The 15,456-nt window shown below is 40.5% G+C and overlaps 1 protein-coding gene across 4 annotated transcripts in view; it reads right to left on the bottom strand.

Moving 5' to 3' along the window:
- The window catches only part of LOC135256849 (nuclear factor 1 C-type-like), a 92,733-nt gene extending 77,519 nt beyond the window's left edge, over positions 1-15,214 (bottom strand). Inside the window, exon 1 of one of the 4 annotated variants that reach the window (XM_064339052.1) lies at positions 14,476-15,214. In XM_064339052.1, coding sequence (XP_064195122.1) covers positions 14,476-14,478 — 3 coding nt within the window. In that variant the 5' untranslated portion in view covers positions 14,479-15,214. Of the gene's footprint in view, positions 1-1,115; positions 1,394-10,821; positions 11,341-14,475 lie in introns of those variants that run through there. The other 3 variants (XM_064339051.1, XM_064339053.1, XM_064339049.1) reach the window with 3 other exon arrangements.
- Positions 15,215-15,456: the final 242 nt, after the last annotated feature.

Here is a 15,456-nt window from a genome sequence, read left to right as displayed (position 1 = left end):
CAAGTATGCTCAGAGACAACGGGAGCAACTGAATCACTGAATTCTGAATGGATGGAAAAAATGAATGAAGACTTTTAAAAAAACATTATATTCATCAAGATTTTCATTCACTTCTAATTCTTTTCGGTCTCCATTTGCAGTCAAAAAAGTCTCATTCATTTTGCAGCGTGGCTAATACTCATTTATAAGAAGAATAAGCCTTCCTTTGGATAATATTTTCTTTCTGATTTACATAATTATACCAGCATTAAAAAAATATGCTGATGAGGATTATTTCAGAATGCAACCACAGGCTGCTGCGGTAACCCCACAGGTTAAAAACATTTTTAAATAAGCATTGGACTTTGCCACGACAGCAGTGTATTCCTGAAACCCTTCCAGTAAGACCATTTGATGAAACCTCTCCCACATGTGCGCGAGGTGCCAGGAGTGCAGGTTTCGCTCTGGGCAGTTTCGATCACACAACTTACAACACATGCCCAACACACCCAATGCCACACACACCAGTTTATTGTACACACAATTTTCTATCGCTCTGCAATTTATCCTTGCAAAAACTATAAGCATTCCGAATAATGGAAGAACCCGATTGAATTTAAAGTAAAAACAATGAAATCCCTTTCACGGTCTTTGGACGCACCATGTGACTCTTGCCCTTGTTCTCACTATTTGAATATAATAATTTTGAGATCTAAGTTTCTCAGGTACAGCAACAGTTGTTGTGTGACCCTGCAGCTTAATACTGTCATGAAAACCCTCTATCCAGCAGTGAATAGAGCTTTGGCACAGCCATTACAAGGCAAGGCAATGTTATATAGCCATCACGGCTGAACACACGTAGGGTGCTATAAAAAGGGGTCCATTTTGATATACTTACAGTACATCAATGAGCAATAGTACAATCTCTTGGAATCTCCAAATGAAACATAAATGTTAAATTGTAACGTAAACTAATAAGGAGAGCACCAGACAGTAGGCTATACGAGTCCGATTTTCCTACAAATTTTTGAACGAATTTTTAAAAATGGACTCTTAAATAACCTAACGGAGAAAGAGGCCGCTCTTGCGGCTGGATGTCAGCCACGCCCTGGATGTAAATATTTGGAATATCTCACCATGGTTCCTCCCAGAGAGCCCGGGCGCGATATGTAGCACAGCCAGCCTTCCCCGAACATCTGTGGAGGTGGATCGGCGTACGTCAGGGTCTGCAAAGACTACGCTGTGCCAAATGTCTGGGATTTATATATCTGCGGTCCTCCCTTAGCCAGAACTGCACTCCTACGCATCACTCGCTGACTGTCCCTCTGGCGAGGGACACGAGGGGACACATTAAAGCAACTGCCCCACTTAGGACACTCGGCCCAGTTTTCACCGCCCCAACTGACACCAAAATACCAGCAAACCGCATGGAAAGCGTAAGATGCCCAGACTACTCATAAACATGCTAATGAATATTCTGATTAGCGCTAGGGAAGTGGTATTATTAGACACTTTGCTCCTCACTAGCGATCCAGGACAGGGAGCAGTTTTAACACTCAGAACTCTGAGTGGAAAGTGGGACATGCCTCTTCTCCGCCCCCCCCCCCCCCCCTTCCCCTATTCCCTGCCACACACACACAACCCAAGAGCCATTGGGCAGGAAGAAGAGAAGTAGCCCAGTGGGGGGGTCCCTAAGGACCATGGCTGCACTTCAAACACCATGCTGCATGCGCTGGAATTAACTAGTATGGCATTAATTAGTGCAGCTACACCGCAGTTTGTGAAGGCCTCTACGCCACATACATACATGAGGTAAATAACATAAATCAGTATTGTTATTTACTACTATGTTTGCTGTTGTCAATAATAATAATAATAATTAATGGGGCCAAGCACAAGGCCCCAATATGCAAACATGAGCATCATCATCAAATACATTTATCGACAAACACATATTGATAACATATTATACTGTGTGATGTGGGGAGCACCTGCCCCACCCCCTCGCTTTCCTCTTTCTCCTGTCACCACTCCCACTTCACAACACATCAGCACCACGGACAGCAGCCATGGCCCAGAGCATCTCAATCCAGACTGCGCCTCAATGATTGGCATGATCGTTCAATCATTGGGAACCAGCCCTTACCGACATCCACCGCAAGCTGCAGCCAATCCAGACATAGCCAGTCACCATGGAGTCCTCACAAACTATTGAAGGTTATTTTTTACTCTACCCTTCAGAGACACAGACTGCTTTACCTCTCTTTTCAGAGACAATCCCAGGAGGAATATCCCCCAACACACCTGAACACTTGTTTCCAGCCACAACCAAGCATCTGCCCCAATGAGCCCTACTCTTTATTTTTCTTATATTTGATCTATTAACGAATACACCAGCGCAGATAACATTATTTCTTACTTTCTATTGCCACATCTCCATTATAACATCCAAGACAGCATGGTGGAGAATGTGGGCAGGTACAGGCATATACCAGTATTTGGATAAGGAGCCTGGACTTACTGTGTATTTTATTTTTTACCTTCAGCTTTTGTGTTGCAGGGGAAAAGAGAGAATACTTCTGTGAGGTACGGCGGAGTCCACTTTCAGCCAACATTCTGTGTACCAGCTGGTCGATGACCAGGTCAGCTGCCTGACTGGTGCTGCCCATAGCCAGACCTCCAAAACACCTCACCCATCCCCTGCAGACTTAGCACATGTGCACCTCACTAAGATGCCAGAAGGAGGCAATATGAAATTACACACCGATTGGTGCATCCACCTGTAGTGGCCCACCTCCATGTTCCACCAGAGGCTAGCAATACTTCCTTGTCATTGTGGATTTTGTTACAAGTTCTTCTGTACACCACCATATTCAAAGCCATTGTCAATATGCTGGTGCAACTGTGTGGGTATTTCCAAAAGCAATTCTGACTGAACAGGACACCCATTTTATTTCAAAGGTCTGAACAGACATATGTCACCTGCTGCGGATTAAAGAATGGCACACTTCATTACCAACCAAAAAAAAGGAGAGCAGGGTTAGTTATTTAACCAGACACTCAAGTGGAATGTAATCACTGCTGACAGGTGTGGCTGGCATCAGCTCCTCCCCAACATCTTGTTCACGCTCGGGGGAAAAGCCCCAGGCTTCCACAGGCTTCGCTCCATTTGGATTCCTGTACAGCTTCCCACCCCACGGCCTGCTGAACCTCGCAAAGGACACCTGGGAGGAACAGCAGTGTCCACACAGGAGTTCAGTCGAGGACGTGGCATTGAGGGAGTGGAAGACACAGCAGCGTGTTTATAATGGGCCACCCAGACTCATTCACTACAATGACTTAGCCTGTGAACACACATGCCAGTCTGAACAACAGAAACTGCAGTAGATAAAAAAGTATCAAAGTTTGAACAGGGTCCCAATGCTGCATTGTTCATCGGTGCAGACGAAGAGACAGAGAGAGTATGGATCTCCATGGAAGAACACTGCATCCACAATCCTCCCAGAGTTGTGGCCCTACTGTGTTTTAGAGGTGCAGCACACAACCTGTGAAGAAGACTGAGCAGATGAAACCCTAGGAGCCATCAAAGAGGCCTCTTGCCCCTAGTCCAGCCTCATCATGATGGTACCCAAACCTGATGCTTTCCTGCAGCTTTGTAATGACTTCAAGAAGCTCAATGTAGTCTCACCCTATAACCCACGTGGACAAGCAGATCAAGATCAGTTACTACCAGTGCTGAGTTCTCCTGTTTGGGCACCATGGGATGCCGGCCACTGCAGTACTCCCTACAGTACAACTACTACCTCCTGGGTTGGGACTTTAACCTAATGTCAGAACCCTCCTGGTGTAATTGGCCCAGGCAAAGGGTATAACTTGATTGTGTCCGTCTCTTCCTGACAGGACCTGACAGCACTAGCGGCCTGTCCTGTTTGCACTTCCTCCTGGGTCTCCATCAGCAAAATTATGAAGGTGACACAAAGGGGCAGAACATCCATGACAGCATCACAAATTTAAAAAATAAAATAGATAGTTTCTTTCAGAGTGGAAAACAGTCAGAGCATTCAGGAGTTCTTGCAGGTCACAAAACCAGGACCTAAGGACGTTGCGCTGAGATACCTGCTTATATCAGTCCAAAACGTTTTGGACTATTTCTATTTGGGGATTAAATCAGTGGAGGTCAATGTCTTACCAGGCTCTGAGCTAATGGGTCCAGGTCTTTCATGATATGATGAAGGACCTGACGTAATTGGCAATAAATCTTTTAGTCTCATTGTATATCTCCTCTCATAGTTTGAGGCAAATAAATGTATTCTGTCCCTCTTTGAGTCTAAGCAAAACACTCTGCCACAGAGAACTGCTGTCCACTTAACAGGGATTTATAATAGTTAGCTGTAGCTTTTTAGCTATTTCCCCTCTACTTAATCCCTCTATAAACCTTATCCCTCTCCCAGTCTCCTTCCTTCTCCAACCAGCTCTTTCTCCCACCTTCTCCATATCTTCATGGTTGTGCTACCTAGCTGGCTGGCTAGCTAGGCTAGTTGGATTACCCAAACAGCAATAGTTTTCATTTTGTTATTTGTTTCATTTCATTATCAAGCCTCTGTTTGCCTGGCAAGCATTCCAAATTTACCTCATGTACTCTCACTGAATGCAAACAGGAGGATGAGGTCAAGGTTAACGTTATGATGTCATTTTTTATGTTTCCTAAGAATGATGCAATTCAAAAGAAAAGGGTTGCGTTTTTGAAAAGCTATAGGCTACATCAGGCTACATCAGTGCAAACACCTGCTTATGCAGTGACCATTTCACGAAACTGTACAGCGTTAAAAGTTATAACCAGAGACTTCCTGGCTTGGCCAAATTCCAGAAACATGTTGCTGGGGCTATTCCCAGTTTAGCCAGTTGATGCTCCTCTTCTCATATATAACAGTATTTGCCCAATTGCACTCGCAGCCATGAAGCCCTCTGCCATTCTTGATAGACAGACATAGCTACGCTAGCCACGTGTGTTTATTGTAGGTGGTAAATATTGGGAAGAGTTAAGGGGGGAGGTGAGGTGGCAGGGCGGGGCTGACAACGCCCATACAATTTTTAGGTTTCTTTAATACAGATTTTATGTCTGACTGGAAATGTGTGTCATTACAGTTATTGACATTACTTTGAATACATATTTGGTGAATGTGCAGCGGATACATCTCCCTGTGATAATTTACGGTTATTTAAACTATTTTCAACCCCTTTACAGTCACTTTAAGATGGGGCAAAATATACAACAGTGTAACTACTTTGTCAAAGATACATAATATTTCAAAGCTGACATAAGTCACTTCTGTTTACAACTGTAGTTATGTTATACTAAAGTTTAATGGTATGGTTTGTGTCATAGTTCAAAAGAAGTAAGCAGATGTGTCGTTAGCAGTTATGATTGAGTGACTGCTGGACTTATGCTGGACCTCCATGTCTGAATGTGAATTAATCCTACCCCAATGAACAGCCTATCTGACATCAGCAAATTGAGTTAATGAGCACCAAGGAACAGATGACCAAGCGATAACTGGAAATAATTTATAGTTTTCTTAAAGTATCATCATGAATCTTAGAGAATGGGTAGTGCTGAGTGTGCAGTGGTTTACATGTGTACAAAGCTTTTACTCCCAATGGTAATTACTTTTTGTCCAAGCTTGCATATTATACACAAATACTGCTAAATGAGTAGTTTGCTGCAGCCAAGTTTCTTTTGAAGAGTCCAAAGGACAAATATATGAAAGCTGTCTGTGGATACAATGAACAGTCTCTCTGGGGAGATATTATTTACGTTTAAGTGCTTTTACAAAAATTAAAATTGGCATTATTCCAATAGAGTGGTCCTAATAAATGCCAGTTGCTCATCTACCATCTGGCTCAGGAAAAGAAAATAGAAATTCTGATACGCTATGCTTAACATCAGAGACAATGAAGTGTACAGCAATCTCACAACTGTCCTTTCAGTGTGAATTAGTCTCAGACCTGTCTTATCAGAGTGAATCAGTCTCAGACTTATCCTTTCAGTGTGACTCATAGTCTCAGACCTGTCTTACAGTATCAGAGTGAATCAGTCTCAGACTAGTCCTTTCAGTGTGAATTACAGTCTCAGACCTGTCCTCCAGCCTTAACCATAGTGTCAGACCTGTCCTTTCAGAGTGAATCAGTCACAGACTCGTCATCATTTCAGTCAGGATCACAGTCTCAGACCTGTCGTTTCAGAGTGAATCAGTCACAGACTCGTCATCATTTCAGTCAGGATCACAGTCTCAGACCTGTCTTTCAGTGTATATTGTCTTTTGCAATTTCAGTCCAGCCCCAAGGCAATCACTCCTAATCATTTACATGCAACATCAGAGCTATTATTTAAGACAGTGATGGTCCCCAGTCCTTACGATCTGGATTGAACCCTGGTTCAGCTCATATCAGGTATACTTTTATGGTCAGTCCACAACAATTGCAATATGGACATCTAGTAACAACAGGGATTAGTAACTACTTCCCTTAATATCAGGCCTACTACTTACACAAGTTCAGACCTGTCCTTTCAGTGAAAACCATAATATATGACAGCAGCTACTGTGATTAATCAAAACAGTTCACTCAAATAAATCATGACATATGAGGTAACTTCTGTGACAACGCTTTCCAGTTGAGCTGAAGTGTGCATGTGTGAAAACACAGACAAGTAGCGCATGCTTGTCATCACTCTAGGGTGCAAAGAAGACATTCTTTCAAATGACGGTAAAGAAAGCCACGCCTACATTTTACATTGCAAAAAGAAAAAAAACAACCTCCAATATTCTCTGTCCTGCTCTAATCATATCTCCTTACTCTCATTGTAAAACACAAATCAATGCATGCCCCACCAAATATGTGTTATTCTGACTGACCAGCTAATTCAAAATGAGAAAGTCCTTATTACTGGCAGATTTATAAACCACACTCAAAATTCAAAATCTAGATGACTATTCTGTACTCAAAATTAAATAGAAGATTTCCAAGTATTACTAAATGTTCTTGGCAAATAAATGAAACGGAAAATACAGGGAAATGGCTTTCCACGATCGCAAACTACTGCTGCATCGCTGGCCACTCACTAGGGTATACAGTAACACTTCATTTTATAGCATAAAACCTTCCATCTGGGTTATTAGAATACTGTTGGCTCATGCTATAACTCTCTGACATTTCCTGTCTTTTCCATTTAAATGCAGTGGTTTCTACTATGTGCAAGTTTGGCCTTTAAACATTATTTAAACACAGCTGGCTGTACTGAATTAGCACAACTGCAGTGGATTTATGGGGGACCAGGGGTGGCATGAGGTACATGCCCTTCCGCCGCCCCCTACTGAACACAAATACACGACAACTACTAAAGCTTTTAGAACAAACAATGTCTGCGTAAGTTCCAAAAACATAACTGCTGGGTGCACCTATCATGCAACCTCAGACGGCCTGGGTTTTGAAAGGAGTTAGGCTACTAGTAGCTGTCATGGAATTCCCTTCTAAATATTGAAAAATGACAGCGGTATCTGTCTCTGCTCATTTCAGTCTCATTACTGTACGTGTTTTGAGAAACACTGCAAGCCCCGGTGCTACAGCCATTTTGTCCTCCTCCTGCTGCTTCTTGTGAAATATAGAAAAGCAGGAAGTAGAAACAAAAATAATGGAAGAATTGGCAAAAGGTAAGAACTGCACAGAGGCCCTCCAGGTACACGCCCAGGTACATGCCTGACACCCTGTCAACCCATAAGCTTCAAATGCAGACCCTGTGGGCCAGTCCCACTCGGCCCCGCCCCGCGTCACAGTCCCTGGCAAATAAACTACAGATCCCAGGAATAATACAAAAATTATTTCAGTCACCATCCCAAGAAGAAATGACAAGAAATAGAAATTACTTGAGAAGGCCAATAATAAGTTAATATTTTCAGATTGACCAACTGAGGAATTTGATACCAGATCAAGAGGAAATAAGTGTCCCTCTACAGGTTAGAGAAACCTGTACCTGCCACTTCATAGAGTGGCTGTGGTATGCAGCCGGTTCAACGGCAGGCTAGAGAAACCACACAGTTTCACGCACTCACACGGGCACTTGCGTCAGTACCAGAACACGACTTTAAGAATACCATGCAATTAAATAAATCATTGCTTTCTTTAAGATTTATAACTATTAACATATACCACTCTTTGCACCGTCAAAATATGTACAACATTGTTGAAATAAACTGAAAGCATTGTTACATTGTTACACTCTTTGTATGGATGGTTTGGTTAAAGAAAGAAAATCCATCAATAACAATTTCCCTTTGTTTTAAATTGGTTTGTGTTAAAATTGAAAATATTCAAATGTTCTGTAAATGTAGTCTAATTGAAACACGCTGGCTTTGAAATGTACGAAGACTGAAGAAGGATCCCTTAATAATAAAAATGCATTATTCCAGTTCAAGTCTAAGGACTGTCAAACCTATCTTATGTCTGTGAAACAGTACATTGGTTGAAATGATGTGTAATGTTAAATTACCAAATACAAACATAAGATATATGGAAAGATTTGTCTATTCTGTGGTTTAAAAGGTACACAACTAATTATGCACGCTACATTGGACATTCAATGGAGTTCTCTTAAAATATATGTGTTTCTTTAAAAATGGTCTTTAAGTAACTCAAGTTTCTGAGAAAAATTTTTAAAACCTAATTGAATGCAAACTGTGGTGAGGAAACACAAAATGCTCAATTTTTGGCTTAACTAAATAATTTAAAGGGGCACTCACCATAATGCACAATCACTTTTCATGTCTTAACTGATACAGAAAATATAGTGCAAATGTAAGTCTAGTAACACTGAGGGAGAAAATACTTTCCACAAATTTTGCACAAGGTTATGGAAAATGTAAATGTACAAATGCAGCCACGTAATATTCTATTACAACTCGCGGTGCTGACCAGAAATAGTTTCATTCATCAAGTGTTAAATTATTCTTTATCGGAAAAACAAATTAGGTAACAACACGTGATAATAAATGGGACTTTAACTTCCCCTAAGTTGTGATGCATTTGTCTGGTTTATACTCAATCTCTCAATAGGGGAAACTAATTCCTTCAAAAAAACAATGATCCAACAAGGAACTGAGACCATTTTGCAATTTAAAAACCTTGAGAGAAGGCCATAAAAAGTTCATTTCTGCCTCTGTTTAATCGCAGCCAAGGCAAATATGAGAGTGGAAAATATGCACTGCACACAGACCCTGGATTATATGTGCATATTGCTTCAAATGCTACACAAATTGCAAGATTTCTACGCAAACTTTTCCAGAAGGTTCTTGAATTATTTGGATGCCTGCTCTTTTGTTGTTGTCATTATTATTATTATTATTACTACTACTATTATTCTTAATAAGAATAATAGTAATAATAGTAATAATAATAATAATAATAATAAATATTATATTCCAGATCTGATATACCCTGAGACATTTTTTTTCTAAAAGCTTTAATAAAAGCCAGATACCCAGTTTAACTACCAAGGTTTAAAAGAGTATTTGATTTTAATACAGATTAATTATTATCAATTACACTTTTTGTGCTTTAAATAAACAGCAGTGATTAAATAAAACTTATATTTTTAAAATTGTTTTCTGAAAACTAAACTCAAGTTAATCAACCACAATGATAATTTAAATGGTAATTCTGTAATAAAATGGTCTGTTTAGAGACATGACAACTCTTTTTCTCTAATCAACAGATATTGAGGACTAATTTAGCAAATATCTGATAAATAAATGAAATCCCTGGCTGATCCATAAGCATATTTTTCAGATATAAATATTCACGAACACACATGGTATAGGCCGTAAAACAAGGCTGAAACAACAAAATATTCTTAATGATAAAATGAGCTGGGATTTAGCTTTCATTTAACACCACAGCAACTGACAATAAAAACAACTGGTACATGGGAAAGTAACTTTCTATGGCTCTGAGCAAGCATTAGACTACTCCGAGAACATTTCCATCATGCAACCGGGTATCTCTCACCCGAGTAAGATCATCTAACCTTAAATTTACCACGCGCTATGGAGAAGATTCGTCGCATAACATACCGCAAAAATTCAAACAAACTTGTCAAAGATATTCCTGTGTATATAGGCTACATTGGTAGTTTTACGACAACCCTTGCAATTGTATTCCTGCAGCAAATTTTTTATGGAGCCGTCAGTAATGAGCCTAAAATCTCCTAGACAACTTCTCGGAGTTCCTTGCATAGTGCCTTAAGAGGCTTCTCTGGACGTATAACAGTAATATGGACAATATCAATTCCCGAAGATGCGAACTACTCAGCAAAGCTGGCATAATCGAGATATTTATATTAAAGTATGAAAATATGCGGGATGTTCGCTCTGTGCTTCCTTGCACGGGCCTTGCATGAGTAACGAGAAAACACTATTATTATTATTATTATTATTATTATTATGGTTGTTTTGTTGTTGTTGTGGTAGCTGTTCACGAAAAAATGCCTATATTATAAATTATTCTACTTCAATCAACTTTCATTTACCGATGGACAACTTTACAGAGAATTGTATGCTAATGATACAATAATATTTCATGGATTGCCTCACACGAAAACCAAATACAGACCTATGTAAAATCGCCGGCAAGAAGTTTCAGAGAAGCCGAACCCTCATTAGGACTACATTCACGCCTTGCGCATCCCGCCCTTTTCTCAACCGAACTTAAATCGACGTTTTAAACAAGCTCTTCAGCGGTGCACACGCGCGCATATCCAGTGCCAAATCAAATGAAAAGCAATGCTTTTACCTGAGTAAGACACAGAGGAGAATACATCATGTTGATATGCAGCTGACGTGGAGAGTTGTAAAGACTAGGCTATTAAAAGTTTCTAAATCATTTTTTCACGTTTCATGATCACAATCCCCATCGCCATCCTGATCGCCACATCTGACTTGCAGTGTAGGTCCGTAGAAATCAGAAAGAACAACAATAGGAAAAACTTAGTAAATATAAGTGAAACAACTTCAATTAACAAAACATTTAAATTCACGGTGGTGGATGTTTGAAAATTCTGCTCCATTAGGAAATGGGAGCGAGAAAGAATCAAAGAATGTGAAAATGAGAAAGAGGGAGGAATTAAATGACGTTATGAAAATAGCCCATCCCAGAAAAAGGAACTTAAAGATGCAGTATGCCCAATTTCGCTGTCCAACAGGGTCAATTCAGGCACATAAATAGGCTATAAGTTACGCATACTGTTACGTCTCCGTCAGACGCAATGCCCGACATGCAAGGTTCGCTTTTAAAGAAGAAACCCGTTTCCATCCACAAACGACATCTCCCATATATCCCGTATATCTCCCATCTCCACACTTCATGGTAACAGCAACTATAGGTTATGAGTCCGACACAAGAATCATAGAACTCAAATGTGCTCCTTACGTTACTGAAATATTTTGTTTATTAGTGCGTCGGTCAAATTTAATAGGCTGAACGACGCATGGACCACCAGGGACATGAGTGAACTTTATAACCACGTGCACTTCTAAAGTGAACAGCCAGCCTACTGTATGACACATGCTCCTGATTGTCGATGACGTTTTACTAGCGAGGACGTTCAGGAAGAAAACAGGGAGGTTTTAGGCTTGTTTTCATTTACTTACAAATAAACTACCAATGCCCCGGTTCAGGGTAATAGAACAATGAGATCAAATACATCATTCCTGTGAACCAGGACTGTTTATGTTATTTGATTGGCATATTTAACAAGTAGGCACAACTGCAAAAAGCGCGCCATGACAACTATTTGCCTATAGGAATCCTAACATTTTGTCTAAAAACATACGTTATTGTTAAAAGTAAAAATTACACAGCACTTACATTTCAGTAGGCTACTTGAATAAACGGATGCAATGTAAATGGTACGTAGAATGTTGCATGAGTCGCTCTGGATAAGAGCGTCTGCTAAATTCCTGTAATGTAATGTAATGTAATGATAAGCAACTTTCCATTGCCCTGAGCCAGCTATTAGGCTATTCCGATATTTTCGTCATGCGATCGGGTATTCTCTTACTAGGGCACGGTGTTGGACCTTGCACTACACTTAAAAAACAAGGCCGTGGGAATATACAACTATAATGTATGCCTGTTATTTTTACGCGTCTGTAAGCAGTAAGCCTACCACCAACACAACACCTTCAAATAAAGCGTCGATGAGACAGGGGTTAGGTTAGGATGCTTGTTACTAGCAGGTTGTAGGTCCGAGTTTCGTGTGCTGCGCCCTTAAGATAGGTACTTAACCCCAGTGAAAATATCAAGCTAGTGACACTGTTTATCTCGCCATACTAAGGCTATGTGACATATAAACGGCACCACATAATAGTTAAAAGATTGCCCTTTGGTTATTGCTATTTTCTCACCAACTAAGCATGTGTTTTAGTGCGTAGGCTACCTTGCATACAGCAGGCCTATCCTACACTTAATTTGAAAAACGGACAAGAGTGCCACCTTAACAATAAAGTATATGCCTAAATTGAATAGCCTACATATCTTGAAATTGTACTGTTTGTGTTGAAATTACGGTTACGCACATTTTCCTGTTATCGGGATATGCTTTATAGAAAATGTGGATCACTTAGGCTGTCTTAAAATGAACACGTATCTCGACTAGACACATTGTCGTGCGTCCTATGTCACCCAGATAAAGCCATTAACTCGAAACTGTGTAGGCCTGTGTTTTAAACGTGCAACCCCATAAGTCGACAATATTTGTATATTAGCCTATATAACATCGATTTTCGAAAAGTAATGCAGAAGCACAAAGTGCAATCACTTAACAACTACACAAGGCTACGTTTTGAGAAATGGCCACTGGTAAATAAATGTAAAAATAGGTTGATGGGGATCCTATCCCTGTAAATTCACTTTCGTGCATATGTAAGAAGGCTACAGCACCGTGTCAATCAAGGTGCCACATGCTGCTACCACAGACTTCGTGACACAGCATTGAATGTCCTCGCATGAACTTTCAGTTTGTGACTAAAGGCCCCGGCGAATAGGTTGCTTCACTGTAGCTTATGTCAACAAATAGCCAACCTATAAACTTCATTATGAAGGACAGGAGGCACGTGGCCTGCAACTGTGGGACAAGTCTTACAAATGAATAAAAAATGCCATGGTAATGAGTAAAACTTGCTTTATGAATCTACTTCTGTAACTATAGGCCCTATCACTTAAGATTCTATTAAATCGCTAGAATAAATGATTTAATTTCCGCTTATTGCGTAGTAACTTTACTTTGCCCCCCGAGTAAAATGAAATTTTAAACGTGTTTAAGTTAAATGAAGCATGTCGACAAAAGAAAATGTACAAAGCCATATTATAATAAAACATAGCCTAGTGCCCAATGGCTAACTGTCCAGGCCGGGTTGATATGGAGACTTCCCTATTAGGCCACTAAACAAGTAGGCTGCTGGACAACAGTCAGTAACGATGAATTTTATTGCCCAATTACACTTGTAGTAATTATTTGGGGTTTGATTACACGTAACTGTTTTATTCTGACAATTTAAACTAGCACAGAATAAATCATAGAATGAACTAACAGTAAAATCATACACGTTTAGCTCTACTGTCAATACATCTAGGCTCTATTTTCACGACTAACTAGCTTTCTATCACTTATTTAAAATCTCCCGTGGTCGCATTATACAAGTGTCGGTCCAATTTGTAAAAAGTAAAACGTTAGAATAAGCGTCGACGCATTATCTGCTCGAGTAATAGGTCATAGTCTAAGCCTAAAATGAGAGCAGGCTATTACATATTGTTTAAGCATTTAAATTTCGCCTCGAAGAATGGATGGACGTCCTCTGCACGAGACCTAAATAGCAATATCCGCGCCCAGCGCACTTACAGAACGCTTTTGTGTAAGGTGCCTGCATAGCTGTACTGCTACGACACCATGTCTACGACGACTCCCAGCGACGGAGCGCCTCTGTCGGCCTGTGGTTCAAATACAAGCCGGCGCGCCAGCGGCTCCAACTGCGGCCATTTTCTGCTGTATTGCTTTACGAACTCTTCACCGAGGGAAGCGTTCGTCGGCTTTGAACTTTCACTTGGCCTATAGGATCATGCGGTGAATACACATGTGCGCTGCCGTACAATAGCTGTCTAAAACACAAACGATTTCCATTGCGGCGAAATATCCCATTTTTGTCCTTACATGCCCCTGTAACATAAATATATGATCTATGTTCCAGTCGTTCCCACAAACCTTACGCTTGGCTTAAAACCAAAAGGAAACAAGAGTCAATGACGAGAAATAAAGGGACAGTATAAATAAATTGACCGAGGATACTTAACTATATTCTTATTTCTTTACAAGACGGTACAACTAGCGAGTATTGTCGCTGTGAATTCCTTGGAATAACGACACAGAATAAAACTGATTTGTTAACCTACCATTGCCAAGTGAAACTGACAAGCCCCCCCAAAAAAAGTTGGAGCAAAGACAGGCTTTTCCAGCACAGCAGTTCAGCGCTTGGTCATCTCGTCGATGCTGTTATTATTTTATATCATCCATTCTTTCCCGTAAAGCAATAATCCCAGATCTTCTCGAGTGTCCCGTTCAGAGATCAAACAGAAGCGTCAGTTGCGAGTCTGAGGCTTAATCCAAGCCGAGCCCGCGATTCAAGGTACAAAAAAACAAAAATAGAGATCTTAAAATAACAATATAACAACTTGCATAGTTTGTGACAGGACCGTAGCCTGCTAGCTGTAGCCTGTCTTGGTTGAGGATGGTGTCTCGCTGTGCCGTTCTCTTGTTGGTTGGAGTTTAAAATTAGTGCAGCCTTTTCTGCCTCAGATTTTGCAACATTGAGCGTATATCTGTATTTTGTGTAGTATCAGCGCTTCCTCTATTTTCTTCACGATGTCCAGAGACGGCCTGGGCGTTAGGCTCCCAGGAGAAATTACAGTCGTCTCGGTGAAGGAATAGATGAAACACAGAGGCTGGGGGGAGGTAATGTATTAGTGTTGCACTTGATGGCGTAGTTTATAAAACGGGGGCAGAGGAAAGGGGAAATATATATTAACGGTCTACGGAGGGAGAGAGGAGGGAGAAGAGGAGCTCCGATTCAAACTCAAGGCAATAGAAATGTATAATTTGGACAACAGTTAAAGTAATCTAGTTAATTATCTAGTTTAAAGTTTTGGTTTCAGTATTTAGGCTACCCATGAAGGAAAACGATTTCAAATGATTGTATGTTCAGTTAATTAGTTGGAAGAAATAATTGTTCCCCTGGTTTTTCGAAGTCAGGCGCTGGGTGGTGTCTGTAACTTGCATGCACTATCCCCTATTTAAAAATCTAACCATATATTCTTTAGCTTTTTCCCTCTATCCCCTACCCTATACTCCCCCATTGCTTCTGTGTTTTACACTGG

This window comes from Anguilla rostrata, chromosome 6 (genome assembly GCF_018555375.3).
Source record: "Anguilla rostrata isolate EN2019 chromosome 6, ASM1855537v3, whole genome shotgun sequence".
In the NCBI taxonomy this organism is placed as follows: domain Eukaryota; kingdom Metazoa; phylum Chordata; class Actinopteri; order Anguilliformes; family Anguillidae; genus Anguilla; species Anguilla rostrata.
This window is presented reverse-complemented; position numbering and strand designations above follow the sequence as displayed.